This window comes from Sus scrofa, chromosome 4, assembly GCF_054392235.1.
Source record: "Sus scrofa isolate SSC_HxYL_T2T_F1_AM1 chromosome 4, Sscrofa_HxYL_maternal_Yorkshire_Landrace_v2.0, whole genome shotgun sequence".
NCBI classification, from domain to species: Eukaryota; Metazoa; Chordata; class Mammalia; order Artiodactyla; family Suidae; genus Sus; species Sus scrofa.
The window spans coordinates 112,597,422-112,617,315 of record NC_139386.1 but is presented as its reverse complement, the minus strand read 5'-3'; the positions used below and the strand labels follow the sequence as shown (position 1 = coordinate 112,617,315).

Below are 19,894 nucleotides of genomic sequence, written 5' to 3'. Positions count from 1 at the left end.
GTAGGTCCTTGTGTTATCCCATTTTTATGGATTAAAAAAAAACTGAAGCCCAGAGAGGGTAAGCGATTAGCTTCAAGTCACTCATGGTTATTTTGAAACATTACTAGAAATTGTATATATATATAACATATATACTGCTTTTTAGGGTCATACTCGTGGCATATGGAAGTTTCCAGGCTAGGGGCTGAATTGTAGCTACAGCTGCTGGCCTACACCACAGCCATGGCAATGCAGGATCTGCACTGAATCTTCAACCTATACCACAGCTCACAGCAGCGCTGGATCCTTAACCCACTGAGTGGGGCCATGGGTTGAACCAGCATCCTCATGGATGCTAGTTGGGTTTGTTAGCACGGAGCCACAACAGGAACTCCTACTTTTGTTTGTTTGTTTGTTTATTTGTCTTTTTGTCTTTTTAGGGCCGTACCCGAGACATATGGAGGTTCCCAGGCTAGGGGTCTAATGGGAGCATAGTCTCGCCTGCCTACACCACAGCCACAGCAATGCCAGATCCGAGCCATGGAGTTCCCGTCATGGCGCAGTGGTTAATGAATCCGACTAGGAACCATGAGGTTTCGGGTTCGATTCCTGCCCTTGCTCAGTGGGTTGATGATCCAGCGTTGCTGTGAGCTGTGGTGTAGGTTGCAGACGTGGCTCGGATCCTGCGTTGCTGTGGCTTTGGCGTAGGCTGGCAGCTACAGCTCCGATTCAACCCCTAGCCTGGGAACCTCCATATGCCACAGGAGTGGCCCAAAAAATGGCAAAAAGACAAAAAAAAAAAAAAAAAAAAAAATTCCAGATCCGAGCCGTGTCTGTGACCTACACCACAGCTCATGGCCACACCAGATCCTTAACCCACTGAGCAAGGCCAGGGATCAGACCCACAACCTCATGGTTCCTAGTCAGATTCGTTTCTGCTGTGCCACAACGGGAACTCACTTGCTTTTATTTATTTAAATATCAATGACTCGGAGTGAATTAGGACGGTACTGTCGCTATGTTCGATCTTGATTTTAGCAAACCATTTACAGAGTTCGTTGCTATCATTATGGAAATGATGAAAAATGTGACAAGATTCTGAAATGGTGTGCTGCATTGTCTGGGCTAAATAGCTCTTGTCTGTGTGAACTGATTCAGGGCCTTTGGTCCTGTCCTCCTTGGTGTTTTCATCAAGAACTTAAAAACATTTTTATGAAACTTGTAGATGACAAATTTGGGAGCAGTATCTAATGAATTAGATAACAGAGTCCAGATTCAAAAAGATCCTGTTGTTTTGGAATGATTAACCCAAATTCGTAAGCATATTATTGTATCCTGCAATTAAGTCTAGAAACAGATTGAACAGTATGAGCTTTTGGATGAATGGTTCAGAAGAAAATCCTACAAAAAACCCTGGGGGGAGGGAGATCTTCATTATTTTTAGTATGACTGCTGAAAACAAACTGGCCAAAAATGAAAGAACTCTCCTCTGAGTGGTCATGTCTGGAGCTCTGTATATAGCTTGATGTGCTATTTTTTAGGCAGAGTCTTAAAAAACTGAAAATAGTCAGTATTGATAAACTGTGCAAGAGGCTTTAGCATATGTTTTCTCATTTAATTCTTTCAATAATCTTGTGTGATAGCCATTATTATCCTCATTTCACAAATGGAAAAACTGGGACACAATAAGTTAAACAGGAGTTCCCTTGTGGTTCTGCGGGTTGAGGATCCAGCATTATCACTGCTGCTGCTTGGGTCACTGCTGTGGCTCAGGTTCAATCCCTGGCCCCAAAACTTCTGCTTGCCGTGGGTATAGCCAAAAAGAAAAAAAAGGTTCAACATTTGCTCCACATCCTACAGCTGTAATTAGGATGTGAACACAGATCCGGCAGACTTCCCCACCCACGTTCTTAGCGCCACTATGCACACTGCCTTTCAGAAGAATGACCAAGTCAGTATGGTCCTAAGTTAAACTGTGCCTTAACACAAATGGTGAAAGAGTCTGGATGTGTATTTTCAAATATTTTTTATATTTCATGTGAAAAATGCGGCTCCAGAGGGCATCATTTGGACAAATTAGGACAAAATTTGTATAGCAGTCAATATCTGCTATACATAAGGACAGACTTTATAATCATTAAAACTGTCCAAAAATGAGAGTTCCCATCGTGGCTCAGTGGTTAAGGAACCTGACTAGCATCCATGAGGATGCAGGTTCGATCCCTGGCCTTGCTCAGTGGGTTAAGGATCCGGCGTTGCCGTGCACTGTGGTTGGGGTTGCAGACACTGCTCGGATCCCAAGTTGCTGTGGCTGTGGCATAGACTGGCAGCTATAGCTCCGATTAGACCCCTAGCCTGGGAACCTCCATATGCCGCGGGTGAGGCCCTAAAAAGACAAAAACAAAAACCAACCAAACAAAAAAAAACACCCTGTCCAAAAAAGGAATAAGCTACTTAAGAAAAAAATATGTGTTTGTGTGTATAGGTGTATGAGAATCCAGGCTCTCGGTACTGGAATATGGCAGGGACACAAATTCCTGCCCTCAGGGAGCTTCTTCTCAGAGTTTCGAAGTTTCTTGCAAAGTGTATTCAAGATGTCTGGTGACTCTGGATTCCTTTTGGAAGTGATGACCTTTGAGTTGGGTCTACACTAGTTATTTTTAGGATTTTATACAAATATTAGCTACACATGCTAAAGAGAAACAGCTCACACATTACCACTGTCACTCACAGTTGTTGCTGTTATTCAAATCAGACTAGTTTTTATGTCTACACAGACTTGTACACAAACACTCAGAGCAGTTTTATTTGTCACACACAAAAAAAACTGGAAATGTCTCAAATGTCCTTCAGTAATGAATGGATAAACATATTGTGATATATCTACACCGTGGTCAGTTACTCCGAAATAAAAAGGAATAAAATATTGACAGACACAAAATATGATAGATCTTAAAATGAGATCTCAGAAAGAGTACATTTTGTACTATTTAATTTATGGAAAATTCTAGAATCTGTAAACAAATCTCTAGTGACAGAAGGCAGACCTGTGGCTCCCTATGGGCAGGGTTGGTGGGTGGGGGAGTGAGGGATGGGTTACAAAGGAGGACGCTTTGGAGGAGTCATGGGACACTTTGGAGGAGGACACTTTGGAGGAGTACTTTCTTTTTTTTAAATTTATTGAGGTATAACTGACATATCATAAACTGCCTCTAGTTAAGGCTTACAACTTGGTGAGTTTTAACACATGGACACACCTGTGAAGCCATAACCATCATCAGGTTTGTTAACTGCTGAGCTACAACGGGAACTCCTTGTTTAATTTTAACAGTCATCCATGCTATGGCTATTATTAAAACCCTCATTTTACAGATGAGGAAATTCAGTCAAAGAGAAGTATATCTTGGAGTTCCGTCGTGGCTCAGTAGTGAATCCGACTAGGAACCAGGAGGTTGAGGGTTCGATTCCTGGTTTTGCTCAGTGGGTTAACGATCTGGCGTTGCTGTGAGTTGTGGTGTAGGTCTCAGACGCGGCTCGAATCCTGCATTGCTGTGGCTCTGGTGTAGACTGGCAGCTACAGCTCTGATTCGACCCCTAGCCTGGGAACCTCCATATGCTGCAGGAGTGGCCCTAGAAAATCCAAAAAAAAACCCAAAAAAAGACCAAAAAAAAAAAAAAAAAAAGTATCTTGCCCAAGGTAATAGAGCTAATAATAGAACTAGGCAGGCTTCCTCCAGAACCAGTTTACTTAACCATCACTTTATCCTGCTTCTTTAGGGATGCTGCGATGAAAAAGAGAGAGGCCTCGCTCTTGAGGCAACCATGGTCTGGAGGGGGACACTGGCACAGACACGCCCAGACCCTAGCATGTGAGACGCACTATGATGGAGGCGTGTACACAGTGCCAAGGGAGGGCCCCTTGTCCTGCCTCCGGAAAATGGGGAAATGTGGCGCTTGAGCTGGACCTCGGAGGATAGGTGGGATTTGCCATGTAGCAAAGAGGGAAAGAGGCCGGCTACGGGAACTGTCCGTGCTTCAGGCACTGGAGGATGAAAGATGAAAGCCTCTCAGATTTGGAGAAAAGCAAATAGTTTGATGTGAGAATGGGGTGGTGCAGTGGCAGATGAGAATGGAGGCCGCTTGGCAGGGGCCTCATGGGATGTTGAGAAGCCACCAAAATGGGTGAGCAGAGTAACAGTCAGAGCTGTGGGGATGATGCTGGTATAACTGTCTCACGGCAACTTAACAAGGAGAACCTAAGACTTCTGCCACAAGCTCGAGACCCTGAGCTCCCTGGCTAAGACTTTGAAAGAAGAGGGGTTAACTGCCCTGTTTGTTTATTGTTTATTTGTTTTTGCGTAGGGATGTAGGCTCTTGGTTCTAGAAAGAGCAGGATGAGGCTCTAGCAAAATACTTATTTTCCTGTGAAATAGAAAGAAGCACCAGGCATTCCTTTGTTATTGTTATTGCTACCTACATACTGTAGGTATGTAGGTAAAAGAAATACTTTACCCGGGGAAAGTGGGTTAAGAATCTGACTGCAACTACAGGTCTCTGAGGAGGTGCAGGTTTGATCCTTGATGCAGTGGGTTAAGGATCTGGCATTGTCACAACTGTGGCATAGGTTGCAACTGTGCCTCAGTTTCAATCCCTGGCCCAGAAACTTCTATATGCTGTGGGTATAGTCCATCAAAAGAAAAAAAGAGAGCAAATTCCCACTGTGGCTCAGGGAAAATGAATCCAGCTAGTATCCATGAGGATGTGGGTTTGATCCCTGGCCTTGTTCAGTGTCGGAGATCCAGCATTGCCGTGAGCTGTGGTGTAGGTCTCAGATGCGGCTTGGATCTGGCATATCTGTGGCTGTGGCATAGGCCAGCAGCTGTAGCTCCAGTTCGACTCCTAGGCTGGTGACTTCCATTTGCCTCAGGTGCGGCCCCCTGCAAAAAAGAGAGAGAGAGAGAGAAATACTTGACTGGGATTCTTTTAGTTGCCACTAACAGAAGAGACTTGAGTAAGGAATTTATTAACTCATGATGTTAGGGAGTCTAGAGGCAGCCAGCTTTAAATGAGGCTTGATCAAGTAGCAAAACAATGCCCTTCAGAGTTCCCTGGCATCGTCACTGCTGTGACTTGGATAGCTGCTGTGGCGCCAGTTCCATTCCTGATCCCAGAACTTCTGCATGTCTTGGGTGCAGCCAAAACAATGCTTTCTTCTCTGGTGTCTTCTTACTAAAGCTGACTCTCTTTGGGATCCCAAGATGGCTTAAAAAAGTCCCAGAGCTATGTATGAACTTTCTCACTCACATTCCCGGGGAAAGACAGCATCTTCATCTTAGTGCTCCTAGCTGATTACAATAGCTTTGACCACATGCACGCTTTATTTATTTACTTATTTATTTTTTGTCTTTTTGCCTTTTCTAGGGCCACTCCTGCGGCATATGGAGGTTCCCAGGCTAGGGGTCGGATCAGAAGTGTAGCCACCAGCCTATGCCAGAGCCACAGCAATGCCAGATCCGAGCTTTGTCTGCAACCTACACCACAGCTCATGGCAATGATGGATCCTTAACCCAGTGAGCGAGGCCAGGGATCGAACCCTCAACCTCATGGTTCCTAGTCGGATTCATTAACCACTGGGCCACGACGGGAACTCCAACATGCTCACTTTAAACCAGTTGTAGCGGTGGTGGATAAAATGCAGTGGCTGCCTTAGCCTTCAGAGGTCTCCTGCTTGATGTCTGAAGTCAGGGAAGGAGTCAGCTTCCCTAGGACTACACAGATCTCCCAATGCGAAAAGTGAAAACGGGTCAACCAACAACCATCTTCCACATTTGAGTGTCAGAGATATAGATTGCTCACTCAGGTAAAGCCTTGATTTTCATATAACCTCATTTATTGATTCTTAGTAGTCCCCCAAACTTTACACTCTTGGCAGCCTCTATTTAATCCAGTGATTCGCGACACTTTCAGAGATTCTGATTTCATTGGCCTAGACATCAGTATCTGGTTTTCAGCTCCCAAGATGATTCTGGTAAGCAGCCTGGGCAGCAGTGGGAAACCACTGTTAATCTTTCGTTATTGCCACTTCTTCAGTCATAGGCTTAGGTTAATGTATACCTGAGCTATGTTGAATCTAAACAAATAAGAAGAATGTAGGCAAACATATAGTAAAATTGAATAATAACTATGCTTACTAAGACTTACTAATATGTTGCAGGCATATTGCAAGGTGTTTTGCATGCATTATCTCATTGCATCCACTTAATAGTAATCTTGTCTTTAACAAGGAGAATTTTGTCTCTTTTTCACAGATGAGAAAACTGAAGCCTAGAGAACTTAACTTGGTAGTCCAAGATCATTCATCTAGTACGTGGTTAAGATAGGACTTCAGGAGTTCCCATTGTGGCTCAGTGAGTTGAGAACCTGATGTAGTCTCTGTGAGGATGTGGGATCCATCCCTGGCCTCGCTCAGTGGGTTAAGGATCTGGCATTGCCATGAGGTCCCAGATGTGGCTCGGATCTAGTGTTGCTGTAGCTGTGGTGTAGGGGGGTAGCTGCAGCTTGGATTTGACCCCTAGCCTGGGAACTTCCATATGCTGCAGGTGTGGCCCTAAAAAGAAAAAAGAAAAAAAAAAAAAAAAAAGCTAGGACATCAACCTGCGTATATTTGATTCCAGAATTTTATGCACTTAACCCCTGTCACACATTGTTCCAGAATCATGACAATAACAGATCTCATTTGGAGTTCCTTTCTCAACCCTCTTTAGTCTCTGACATACTTTTTCCTTCCAGTTTTATTGAGCTATTATTGACATACAGCACTGTATAAGTTTAAGGTTACAGCATAATGATTTGACTTGCAGATATCATGAGGTGTTTATCACAAGTTTAGTGAACATCCATCATTTTATATAAGTACAAAATTAAGGAAACATACAAATTTTTTTCTCTTGTGATGAGAACTCAGGATTTACTCTCTTAACAACTTTCATAAACAGCATACAGCTGTGTTAGTTATATTTGCGAAATTGTGGTTCCTGACACACTTTTGTCAGGGATTTGTCAGGGCCTCCCAGGTGACATTTTAGTGTCTCTTGCACCATCCACCACAATTTATATACGTTGTTTTTTTTTTAATTTTTTTATTTTTATTTATTTATTTTTTGTGCTTTTTAGGGCTGCTGTCTCAGCATATGAAAGTTCCCAGGGTAGGAGTCAAATCAGAGCTATAGCTTCCAGCCTATGCCACAGCCATAGCAATGTGGGATCTGAGCCGCATCTGTGACTGGCAACACCAGATCCTTAACCCACTGAAGGAGGCCAGGGACAGAACCTTCATCCCCATGGATCTCAATCAGGGTCGTCAGTGCTGAGCCAGGATGGGAACTCTTATTTTATATACATTGTATTACACACAGATTACGCCTAGAGTGTATGTCTGCTGGTATAAAATGGGGTGTAACCTAAATACATGTTCACAAACTACACATTGTGCACTTGGTGTTTATAGCTATACACACACACCCTATATTTTACACACATATGAAAGTTGTGGATGTAGTTAGTATAAGGGGGAACTGATTTAGAGTTCAACCTTTGACTAGCACTCTGACCTTAGGCCAAGCATCCATGTGTGCGAGTCTCCTTTTTATCATCTTTAAAATAGGGAGGGGAATGCCCATTGCGGCTCAGTGGTTAATGAACCCAGCTAGTATCCATGAGGATGCGGGTTTGATCCCTGGCCTTGCTCGGTGGGTTAAAGGATCCAGCATGGCTGTGGCTGTGGCTGTGTTGCTGTAGCTCCAGTTTGGCCCCTAGCCTTAGAACTTCCATATGCTGTGGGTGCAGCCCTAAAAGAAAAAAAAAAAAAAAAAAAAAAAAAAAAGGAGGTAATGCTTGCTTTTGTCTACCTGTGTGATTATCTGAGGATCTAGGATCTACCGAAATCCAAAACCTAGCAGAGTCTTGTTGTTGGTTTTTTTTTTTTTTTTTTTTTTTGTCTTTTGTCTTTTGTCTGTTGTTGTTGTTGTTGCTATTTCTTGGGCCGCTCCTGCGGCACATGGAGGTTCCCAGGCTAGGGGTTGAATCGGAGCTGTAGCCACCGGCCTACGCCAGAGCCACAGCAACGCGGGATCCGAGCCGCGTCTGCAACCTACACCACAGCTCACGGCAACGCCGGATGGTTAACCCACTGAGCAAGGGCAGGGACTGAACCCGCAACCTCATGGTTCCTAGTCGGATTCGTTAACCACTGCACCACGACGGGAACTCCCAAAACCTAGCAGAGTCTTGATCACACACTTTTTTTGCTGGCTAATGAGCTGGTACATTTGAACTCTAGGCATATACCCACAATGTCCTGGCATCCCCTTGCCAGAGTCCTGCCTCTCCGTGTATCCCAGCTGATGAGCCATAAGTTCCCCCCTTCCCCTGTTTTCTCATCTACTGACAAACCTTTGGAATTCCATGTAATAGGCATGGGTCAGAGGTTGTGAATGTGATTGAAAGTAGGTGAAAGGACAGAAGGAAAGAGTGGGAGAGGTATGTTTACAATTTACCTACTGGCATTTTTTTTGCTTAACTACAAAACCAGTCACTATTGGTAGGATGGGAGGAAATTTACCCTTTTACACACTGTTAATGGGAGTGTAAATTGGTCAAATTGAAGGTCAACATATCAATCTAATTTTTTTATATTAGGTAATAAAAAATTAAAAAATACAAGTTCAGGGAGTTCCCATTGTGGCTCAGAGATAATGAACCTGACCAGCATCCAAGAGGACACAGGTTCAATCCCTGGCCTCACTCAGTGGGTTAAAGGATCTGGCGTTGCTGTGAGCTGTTATGTAGGTCAGCAGCTGCAGCTCTAGCTCCAATTCGACCCCTACCCTGGGAACTTCCATATGTCACCAGTGTGGCCCTAAAAAGCAAAAAAAAAAAAAAAAAAAAAAAAAAAGTCATAGTTATGCCAAGATCTAGCAGAAAATAGGTGTGAAAAGAGAGATAGCACAAGAGTTGGCAGTGGTTATGGTGAGTGTGAGTACCTGGGAGGGAAGTTTTACTTTTGACTTCATATTTTTCCTGAGGGTTGTAAGCGTTTATTATTTTCTGCCAGAAAACGAAAAGAAGCCCAGAGCAGAGAGCAGCTAGATATGCACACATCAGCTGTGCTCCTGTGTTTTTGTTCTTTGGCTCATCTCTGCAAGACAGGCCTGCAGTCCCGGGAGGGCGCTGACCCCTGCCTGCCCAGCCCTCCTCATGTTGTTTTGCAGCCTATTACCAGCTGCTTAAGCAGCAGGTTCCCAGTGGCTGGTCAGCTGGAACTGCTTTCAGGAGGACAAACAGGAAGGACACAGCTACCAGTGTAAATTATTTTCACCAGCCTCATTGACAGAAAAAAAAATTTTTTTTTGGCTGCACCTGAGACATGCAGAAATTCCCAGGCAGAGACCGAACCCACGCCACAGCAATGACAACGCTGGGGAACTCGGAAAAAAAATGTTTATTTTAAAATGTTGAGGTAACCCTCATGCTCTTAACAAGCCTCTCCAAGCCTCTGTGTGGAGAAGGATGAGCCGGCTTTAGGTTGCCCTGAAGGAACCCTTGCAGTTGCCTCCTTTATAAGCTTTTAGCCCCAGGTCCTGGCAATTTGTTCTCCCCGCTTGCTTGGTTAAGCTGCGGTTCCACAGCCTAAATCTCATAGCCATTCTGATCCTCTGTGTCACCCTGGAGCTTCCACTACAGAAAAATAAACCGACTCACCATCTCTGCAGCTATTACATAAGAGGCCTGCGGGAGCTCAGGGCAAAGAGAGGTTAAAGGAGGCAGTGACAGAAGGTAAGCACTCGGGTAGGTGGAGACCAGATACCCCCTCTGACACTTTCTAGGTGTGTGGCCTTTGGCAAATTACCTCTCTGAGATTAAATTTCCTCATCTGTAAAACAGGGACCGTAAACCCACCTGCGTCATATAGGGTTGAAGGTGCTGCTACCTGTAAAGGGCTTAGCGTGCTCTGCCTGAACTAGAGGAATGCTCCATAGGAGCTACGTTTATGACCGCTTGGAGCCTTACTTCCTACCACCCCACGGCGGCAGGAGTTAAGAGTTTGGGCTCTGTGGTTGATTACGAGGGTGACTCTGGGCACACCTCTTCGGGTCTCTGTTTGCTCGCGGGCAAGATGCGTATAAGGATTCCTGTCTCGTGTGGATCTTGGGAAGTGGAACTGAGCTAATGCTCTTAAAACAACAAAGTAGCCAGAGCACAGGCTTTCAAGAAATGGGGATGTTACAATTTGCTGATGAAAAATTAGCACATTTCCTGTAGAAAATATAAGTGGTATAAAACCATCCTCCAACCCCATGCCTGCCCACTCCCCAAGCACACAGAAAGGGAGCTGCTGGTCCCGTTGGGAGTCTTGTCCTGAACCCCTGTGCTGTATGTGTTCCTGTCTTCACCCCCTTCCTTCTCACTCTTCCTGCTTCTCTTTCCCTCCCTCATTAGTCCAATTAATAAACTGCGGTTGTCATTTCAGTTCAGCACCCCCCCTCCCCCAGAGCAGGGTCCCTTGGGGATGCGCCTTATGCTGGGGAAGTGAGGCAGGGCCGTGGGGGGAGCGGTAGGGACATCCTCATGTCCACAGTAGAACAAGAAGCAGAGTTGGCAGCAGGTGGACCATCACGGGCCCCCGTTCTGGTACATCATCAGGATAATCAGGGAGCACTTCATTATGCAGAGTGAGAATCAGGCCACTTGGCAGAGTACCATTCAAGGGACTGGAAGCTTCTGGCCTGGAGATAATGACCAGCCGGAAGCCTCTGGCTTTCTTCTGTGCACTGGCCTTCAGCTCCCCTTTGCCCCCCCCCCCAAACATACACACACGCACATGCACACGCACAAATGCAGGCTTGGACACAAGTTCCCTGGGTTTTTAGTCAGCTGAAGAGTTTGTGGGTACATTCCCAGCCTGGAAGGCCGGTGAACAGAGTGGACCTGGAGGGCCCAGAAACGCACGACTGCTCCTGCTGATGGCTGAGAACATGCAAACCTGGAGGTTCCCCAGAGCCCATTAAAACCATCACAGGTGCCTCATCCAGAGTGAGAGTAGGTCCCTCCTGAGCTGGGAAGGCTAAAGGAGCAGGTCTGGAGACTGGCCCAGCAAGCTTGAAACAAGAAAATGGGCTACATTAGCTCAGAGGCTCAGGCAGCCCAGAGACAGTTAGTTTGTTGGCTACGCAATAGAGTCAGCACTTTCTAGCTCCTTCCTGCCACCACCAGGGTGTGAAATGGAAGTTATGCTGAGAATGGGGAGGGGGTGGGGGATGATGGCGAAGGGGCATGGTTAATGGGAAGTATGCCCGGTTACTCCCTCAACCAGTTACATCATACATACCTGTTCAGGCATATGTTTAGGGAAAAGGGAGTTCAAATCAAACCTATTCCACTGACACCTGGCTCCTACGCGCTGCTCTGTCAGCACTTGCACTCTCTGCCCAGAATGAGCCTCTATGCTGGCCTCAGTCTGAGGTGAATGTGGAGAATGCCACATTTTCTTTCTCTGCTTTGTCTCCTGGTTCCCCACAACCATAAAAACCCACGTGCTGTCTATGATAGACTTTAGGTCTCAAAGTGTGGTTTTCTTTTCTCTCTCTCTCTCTCTCTTTGGTTGTGCCTGCGGTATACAGAAGTTCCTGGGCCAGGGATCGAACCCTCGCTACTGCAGCGACCCAAGCCACAGCAATGATCATGCCAGGTCCATAACCCACTGAGGCACCATGGAACTCCCAAAGTGTGATTTTTCAAAGTGGACCAGCTACTTCAGCATCACCTTGGGAACATGTTAGAAATACAAATTCTCAAGTGTCATCCCACACCTACTGAATCGGAAACTCTGGGGTGTGTGTATTAACAAGTCCTTCAGGTCATTCCGATACTTGCTGAAATTCAAGAACCACTACTGTATGTTTGTGTAAAACTTGGGAAAAAATTACAATGTAAGGAAGGAGATTAAAACAGAATTGTAGGAGTTCCCATCGTGGCTCAGCGGAAAGGAGTCTGACTAGCATCCATGAGGTCCCTGGCCTCACTCAGTGGGTTAAGGATCTGGCGTTGCCGGGAGCTGTGGTGTAGGTCACAGTTGTAGCTCAGATCCAGCTTTGCTGTGACTGTGGTCAGCAGCTACAGCTCCGAGTCAACCCCTAGCTTGCGAACCTACATATGCTGCTGGTACAGCCCTAGAAAGACAAAAAAAAAAAAAAAAAAAAAAAAAGTAAATAGGACTGTTTCCAAGTCTATAGGAATAAAAATGGGCTTTCATGGAGTTTTGCTTTCTCCCTGGAGGCCCACAAGCAGAGATTGATTTCTTCTCATGTAAAGACAATTTATTTTATTTTATTTTTTTTTTGTCTTTTTTCTGTTGTTGTTTTTTGTTGTTGTTGTTGCTATTTCTTGGGCCGCTCACGCGGCATATGGAGGTTCCCAGGCTAGGGGTTGAATCGGAGCTGCAGCCACCGGCCTACGCCAGAGCCACAGCAATGCAGGATCCGAGCCGCGTCTGCAACCTACACCACAGCTCACAGCAACGCCGGATCGTTAACCCACTGAGCAAGGGCAGGGACCGAACCCGCAACCTCATGGTTCCTAGTCGGATTCGTTAACCACTGCGCCACGACGGGAACTCCTGTAAAGACAATTTAAAGCATGTGCTCTCTCTCTCTCTCACACACACATACACACACATTCTCTCCATAGAGGCTACAATATTCATTGTTTGTTTTTTCTTTTTTCTTTTTCAATTTCTTTGAGGCCACAATATTCTTGAATTTGCTGTGTGTTTGTTTACTTATTTATTTATTTTTGGCCATGCCTGTGACATGCAGAAGTTCCTAGGCCAGGGATAGAACCCATATCACAGCAGTGACAACACTGGATCCTCAATCACTAGGCCACCAGGGAACTCCCTCACATGTTTTTACTATATATTTACTAGATAGTATTTTTTGCGTATTTTTAACTGTGTATTTTGGACATACTGTACACATCTATTGGCAGTTTGCTTTTTTCCATTTGCCTTTAAGTTTGGTGTTCTCTTACAGCGCAGCAGTTAAGGATCTGGTATTGACAGTGCAGTGTCTTGGGTCACTGCTCTGGCACAAGTTCAATCTCTGGTCGGAAACTTCCACATGCTATGGGCACAGCCCCAAAAAAAGAAATCAAAGATTTAGTGCTACCCCATCTATCTGCTTTCTTGTGGATGGACATGTAGGTTGCTTCCAATTTTCAGCTATTGTAAATAATGCTGTAATTAACATTCAAGTGGGAGTTCCTGCTGTGGCACAGTGGATTAAAGATCTGGAGGTGTCTCTGAGGTGGTGGGAGTTTGATCTGCAGCCCAGGAACTTCCATATGCCATAGGTGTGGCAGAAAAAGAAAAAACAAAAACAAAAACCACTCATGTATGTGTCCCTTTGCACCAATGTACAAGTTTCTCTAGAATGTATATCTAGGAATGGAATTACTGGATCATAGTAATGTGTATCTTCAACTTCACTATATCTTTCAAAATTATTCTCTAAAGAGGTCGTACTGATTAAGCTGCTGCAAAAACAGGGCACAAGAGTTTCAGTCACTCATGCCAAATATGGTGAGGTTAGACTTTAGTATTTTTGATATATTTGCCAGTTTGGGGATGTGAATGATATTTTTATGTAATTTTAACTTGCCTTTATGTGATTACTATTTAAATGGAATATTTTAAAAAAGTTGAACATTTTTTCATCTGTTTATTTGGCTATTTGGTTTCTTTTGTGATTTCATGTTTACTCACTTGTCTATTCTTCTATTAGGTTATCTTTTCTCCACTGATGTAAGGATTTTTTAAAATACACGAATGTGCATTATAAATATCTTCTTTCAATCACAACTTGTATTTTCATATTATTTATGGTGTTTTGTGGTACAGATATCTTTCATTTTGGTGTAGTCAAATTTATTAACATTTCCCCATCTGGTTGGTCCTCTATTTTTTTTTTTTTTTGGCTGAGCCCTCAGCATGTGGAAGTCCTGGGCCAGGGATTGAACACGTGCCATAGTAGCGACTAGAGTCACATCAGTGGCAACATCAGATCCTTAACTTTATGTGCCACCAGGGAACTCCGAGTTGGTGCTCTTTGGGTCATGGTTACAAAATATTTCTGTGTTAGTGAAGATGGAGCTGCTGTAGCAAAGAGATCCTAAAATACAGTGGTTTAAAGAATAGAGACATTTCTTTCTTTCTCCCCAAATAGTCCAAAGATAAGTAGTTCTCCTTGCTGAGGTGATTTTGCAGTACATAGGCAATGAAGGACCCAGGTTCATGCTATCTTGTGGCTCTGCCATCCTCTTGGGCATATCACTATCTCCTAAAGTCAAAGGTGGGTCACTGCCTTGTTCTCATCTACAGGAAAGAGAAAGAGAGCAAACGTGGAGGAGACATACCTAGTGTCAAGTCCCAGAGCTGCAAGTGGCACCTGTTCACAATTGTCCTCCTTTTCTGTAGAAGTAATCACTCAGCTTTTACAATTTCTTTGCTTTTCCTTATGTTTTACTGCCTACGTATGCATCTTTAAATAAAATAGTTTTCCTTTTTTTTTGTCTATACCCATGGTATATGGAAGTTCCCGGACCAGGGGTCAAATCTGAGCCACAGCTGCATCCTGTACCACAGCTGTGGAAACGCTGGATCCTTAACCCACTGACCTGGGCCAGGGATCGAACCTGAGTCTCCACAGAGACAAGCCAGATCATTAACCCACTGTGCCACATCAGGAACTCCAATACTATTTAATTACTACAACTTTATTTTTTTTAATATTTATTTATTTTTTTTGTCTTTTTGCTATTTCTTGGGCCGCTCCCGCGGCATATGGAGGTTCCCAGGCTAGGGGTTGAATCGGAGCTGTAGCCACCGGCCTACGCCAGAGCCACAGCAATGCGGGATCCGAGCCGTGTCTGCAACCCACACCACAGCTCACGGCAACGCCGGATCGTTAACCCACTGAGCAAGGGCAGGGACCGAACCCGCAACCTCATGGTTCCTAGTCGGATTCGTTAACCCCTGCGCCATGGCGGGAACTCCACTACAACTTTAAATCCTATCTTGATATCTAGTAAAGCAAGTTCTATAATTTTTTCCTCTGAGAGGGTCTTTGATATTATTTTCCCCTTGCAATATGCCATGTATATTAGGGAATTTTATTAGGGTTACATTAAACCTACAGATTGCCCTGAGGAATTAATCTTTAAAATAATGATTCTCTCAGTCTAAAAGCATAGCAAAACTCTCCATCTATTTAAGCCTTAAAAAAAAATACTTTTTGGGGAGTTCCATCATGGCTCAGTGGAAACGAATCTGACTAGCATCCGTGAAGACGCAGGTTCGATCCCTGGCCTCACTCAGTGGGTTAAGGATCCGGTGTTGCTTTGAGCTGTGGTGTAGATCACAGATCTGGCTTGGATCTGGCATTGCAGTGGCTGTGGTGTAGGCTGGCAGTTACAGCTCTGATTTGACCCTAGCCTGAGAACCTCCATATGCCCCAGATGCGGCCCTAAAAAAAAGACAACCCCCCCAAGAAAATACTTTTTGGGAGTTCCCACTGTGACGTAGTAGATTAAGGATCCTGCCTTGTCTCTGTGGCAGTGAGGGTTTGATCCCTGGCCCCACACAGTGGGTTAAGGATCCAGGGTTGCTGCAGATACAGCATAGGTCAAAGCTGAGGCTTGGATTCCATCCCTGGCAGCATATGGAACTTGCATATGCTGTGGGTATGACCCCCCTCCAAAAAAACCCAAAAAACCAAAAAAACTTTTCAATAATGCTTTATGATGTTCTCTATATACTTCTTATCTTGCACTTCTTTGGTCTAGGTATCTTTTAGTTTATCCTAAGAATCTTTAGTTTTTATTGCTGTTACGTATATTTTAAAAATTATATTGTATTATTACTGACTTATTAGCATTAGGATAATATTGATTTTAGTATGTTGATTTTATAGTCATAACCTTGTTGAAACTTTTTACTAGTTCCAAGAGTTTACTCGAAGATTTTTTTGGACTTTTTTCTTCAGACAATCATATCCTGTGTGAATAAGGATAGTTTTCTTCTTTTAAAATCCTTATATCTTGGAGTTCCCATCATGGCTCAATGGTAAACGAATCTGACTAGGAACCATGAGGTTGCAGGTTCGATCCCTGGCCTCTCTCAGTGGGTTAAGGATCTGGCGTTGCCGTGAGCTATGGTGTAGGTGGCAGACGTGGTTTGGATCCCGCGTTGCTGTGGCTGTGGCGTACGCTGGTGGTTATAGCTCCCATTCGACCCCTAGCCTGGGAATCTCCATATGCCGTGGGTGTGGCCCTAGAAAAGGCAAAAAGACAAAAAGACAAAAAAAAAAAAATCCTTATATCTTTACACTGGCACAAAAACAAACACATAGGTTAATGGAACAGAATAGAGCCAAAAATAAACCCACGTACTTATGGTCAATTAATCTACAACAAAGGAGGCAAGAATACACCATGGAGAAAAGACAGTCTCTTCAATAAGTGGTGCTGGGAAAACTGGACAGCTACATGTAAAAGAATGAGATTAGAATATTTCCTTATATCATATACAAAAATAAACTCAAAATGGATTAAAGACCTAAACATAAGACTTGAAACAATAAAACATAGGCAGAATATATAACACAGACTATAGACAACACTCTTGGACATAAATTATAGCAATATTTTTTTGAGACCTGTCTCCTAATGTAAGAAATAAAAGCAAAAATAAAGAAATGGGACCTAATTAAATGTAAAAGCTTTTTACAAATGGATCCAACCTGAACCACAGCAGTGACCATGTCAAGTCCTCAAATGCTAAACCACCAGGGAACTCCAGAGAGCATGAATTTCTAAAGGACCCATAGGGAAGCTTTGAAACTGTGATGTAGAGTGGTACTAAGATGCCCCACTTTTTTGTGGGGCTCCTGCTTATGCCCGGTTTCTTATTGGAGGTTGTTAAGTATTCTCAACAGCCAGGGAAGTGAGCTAAGAGTAAATTTTACTCTGCTATCTTGGCTTTAAACTTTCTTTGGATTGGAGCATTGAATGTGTCCTTGATTCCAAGAATATTTCAATATTAGGAAGCAGAGGAGTTCCCTGGTGGCCTAGTGGTTAGGATTCAGTGCTTGTACTGCTGTGGCTTGGGTTCGATTCCTGGTCTGGGAACTGAGATTCCACATCAAACTGCTGCACACTATGGCAAAAAAAAAAAAAAAAAGTTTTTAAAAGTATAATTGTGACTCTAAATCTGCCATGGAAAGACTGACTTCAGTTACTTTCTAGGACAACCCTATGACCTAGGTATTATCATTCTTTTTAACCTGCTTGGGTTTTTAACCTACAAGAGTCAGAAAACTCATAGTAATGCCAGCCTATCTCTGTTTCTGGCTAAATTAGTTTAACCGTTTTGGGTTTATTTCCCAGTTTCAGTTCTCCAGATCAAACAATGTAACAATGCAAAGGCTCTTTGAAAAGCACAAAAGCTCCAAATGTAAGTATCACTATTATTGTCAAAGTCTTATCCATAATCTTGGATATAATACATGGCTGAGTGAGCATAAGGCAGCCAGACTTCTCTGTTCCTGACAGGTTTTCCATAGCCTCTGCTTCAGGATAAATAAAAAATTCCTCACATCCAACCTTCACTTTGTTGACTGTTCAACATCCTCTTTGTCTACATGTTCTGCACCCCCCCCCCAATATATATATCTCTCGCCAAAGGGAGTTCCCTAGTGGCTCAGAGGGCTAAGGATCCTGTGTTGCCACGGATGTGGCCCATGTTGGATCTCTGGCCTGGGAACCTCCCCATGCCTTGAGTGCAGCCAAAAAATAAACAAACAAAAATCCTACATGTTCTGATTGCTTTTCTGAGAGTGTAAATATAGGACAGTATTCTTCAAAACAGAGGAAATAAGAATATTTTTCTTAAAGACATGCTTTGCAGGTGCGGCTCCATCAACATTTATTGAACTCCAAGATAGAACAGAAGCTGGAGGCACACAGATGAACAAACAGGGCCTCTACCTTCGGAGTTTAATAAGAGTCCATCAATTGATAGTGGTAACTTGCTTTTTGTTAGCAGAGTGGGAGTTGCCTCCCACTCGCAGGACTGCACCATCCACAAACCAGCAGGAGGGACGGAAGAGGTCTCAGCTCAATTCTGGAGGCCGATAGGTTACATGTAAGCTCCCGCGTCCCTGTAGACGCGGGATACCTTTGCTACTTGTTAGGCACCCCTTCTGCCATTGCCCTTTCTTGGAACCCAGAGACAATAAAAGAGCCTTTTCTACTACTAGTAGATAGGTCCCAAATCAGGACTTTGGACTTTCAGCGTTTCAGCTCCCCACTTCTTACTAAGGAGCCACTGCGCCCTCCAGCGGAGAAACGGCGGCCGAACGCCAGGGGGCGCCCCAAGGCGCTGAACTCCTTTAAGTCCTCCTTAAGGAACTCACTGCCTCCGGCCCCGCCCCTCATGGGGTACCGCCCCCGACGCGACCTCATCCTATGGCACCAATTGGTGGATTCCTGTGCGTGAAGACGTTGCGTCGTGGGGCGGGGCGGAGGAGCGTTGTCCGTAGGGCCTCAGCCCTGGGTGTCCTCGGCCGCCGCCCCCGCACCCGCGCTGTATCCGCCCCTTGCCTGTCTTTAGAGGTTACTGGCGACAGCCGGTGTTCCGGGTGGTCGCGCAGCCTCCACGCATCTCCGCCGAGCTGCCTTTTCTAGCTGGCGTCTCTCTTCGCCTGGGTCCAGGTCGGGGGATTGGGGGAAAATGGCGTCGGCGCCCCAAGGCGTCCGGGAGGAGCAGCTGCTGGAGTGTGGGACCGGACTGTTTTCCCGGCTCCTGTTCCTCGCCCAGGCTGTCCTGCTCTTGCTGCCCGCCGCCCGGGCAAGCCTCTGCCCTGCGCCCTGCTCCTGTCGCATCCCTCTGCTGGATTGCAGTCGCAGGAAATTACCAGCGCCCAGCTGGAGGGCGCTCTCGAGTTCGCTGCCCCCCGACACAGCCAGCTTGTGAGTAGAGTCGCTGGGTGGGGGATCAAAGGAAAAAAGGGGCTCCCCCTCCAAGAGGGACAGGAGGGAGACGGGCGTGGTCGGGAGACCCTAAGTTCTGAAGAGAAATGCCTTTGCGATGTTAAGAACTTTTTTAGGGGTTAGCGGTAGCTTGAAAACCTGGTGCTAAGGTTCTGGAGACTTGTATGAAGACCAGGGAGGGACCTGGGAGCCTGTGATTCCTGGGCTGGGAGGGGTTGGGGGCGGGGATATTGTTAAGGGATCACTGGCCTTGGGCACCGGCATTGGCTCTGCCTGGTTGGGACTCCTCGCCCAGTTTGGGCTGCGTCGTGCAGTATCTCTGGTGGATGGTGGCCAGGCACGTGATTTTATAGCCACGATCATAAAGACTTATGAACTGTCTTTTGGATGTAGTTCGCAATTTTGTGCTGTAGTTTTGACACTTAGCTGGATTAAAACTTGATGTGTTACTGCATCCAGGATCACCTTGGACAAGTATCTTTATAAATAGCATGCTTGATTTAATCTTTACAAGTAGCATCCTTGATCTAATTGAGGCTTCACGGTAAAGAAGGAAAGACCTATTCTTTACAAAAATAAGCAATATTTTGTTTTCAGTGCATTTCCTTGTGGCAAAGAATCTAAAAATCAGTCCTCTTTGTTTCTGTATGAGAAGGAGGTACAATGGTTGGATGAATTCTTCTGGAGACTCCACTGCTGAGTGCTCATCTTGACAGGCCTGTGTTAGGCAGTGGCACCTGCAAAGCTCATTAGTCTGAGTCAGCCTGGTGGCATTAGGAGCAACAGTAGGTATTAAATGCTACAGTTATGG

At 44.9% G+C, this 19,894-nt stretch overlaps 1 protein-coding gene across 16 annotated transcripts in view; it reads left to right on the top strand.

Annotated features, from left to right (window-relative positions):
• The window catches only part of LRIG2 (leucine rich repeats and immunoglobulin like domains 2), a 108,738-nt gene that overhangs the window by 21,870 nt on the left and 66,974 nt on the right, over positions 1 to 19,894 (top strand). For 12 of the 16 annotated variants that reach the window (XR_014844464.1, XR_014844461.1, XR_014844463.1 and 9 more), the window contains exon 1: positions 18,611 to 19,062. The exons of the other annotated variants lie outside the window; for them this stretch is intronic. Coding sequence is in view for 2 of the 12 variants with exons in the window: in XM_021090734.2 (XP_020946393.1) it covers positions 18,824 to 19,062 (239 nt within the window). In the remaining 10 variants the exon portion in view is untranslated. Of the gene's footprint in view, positions 1 to 18,610; positions 19,063 to 19,894 lie in introns of those variants that run through there. 16 annotated transcript variants of the gene reach the window in all.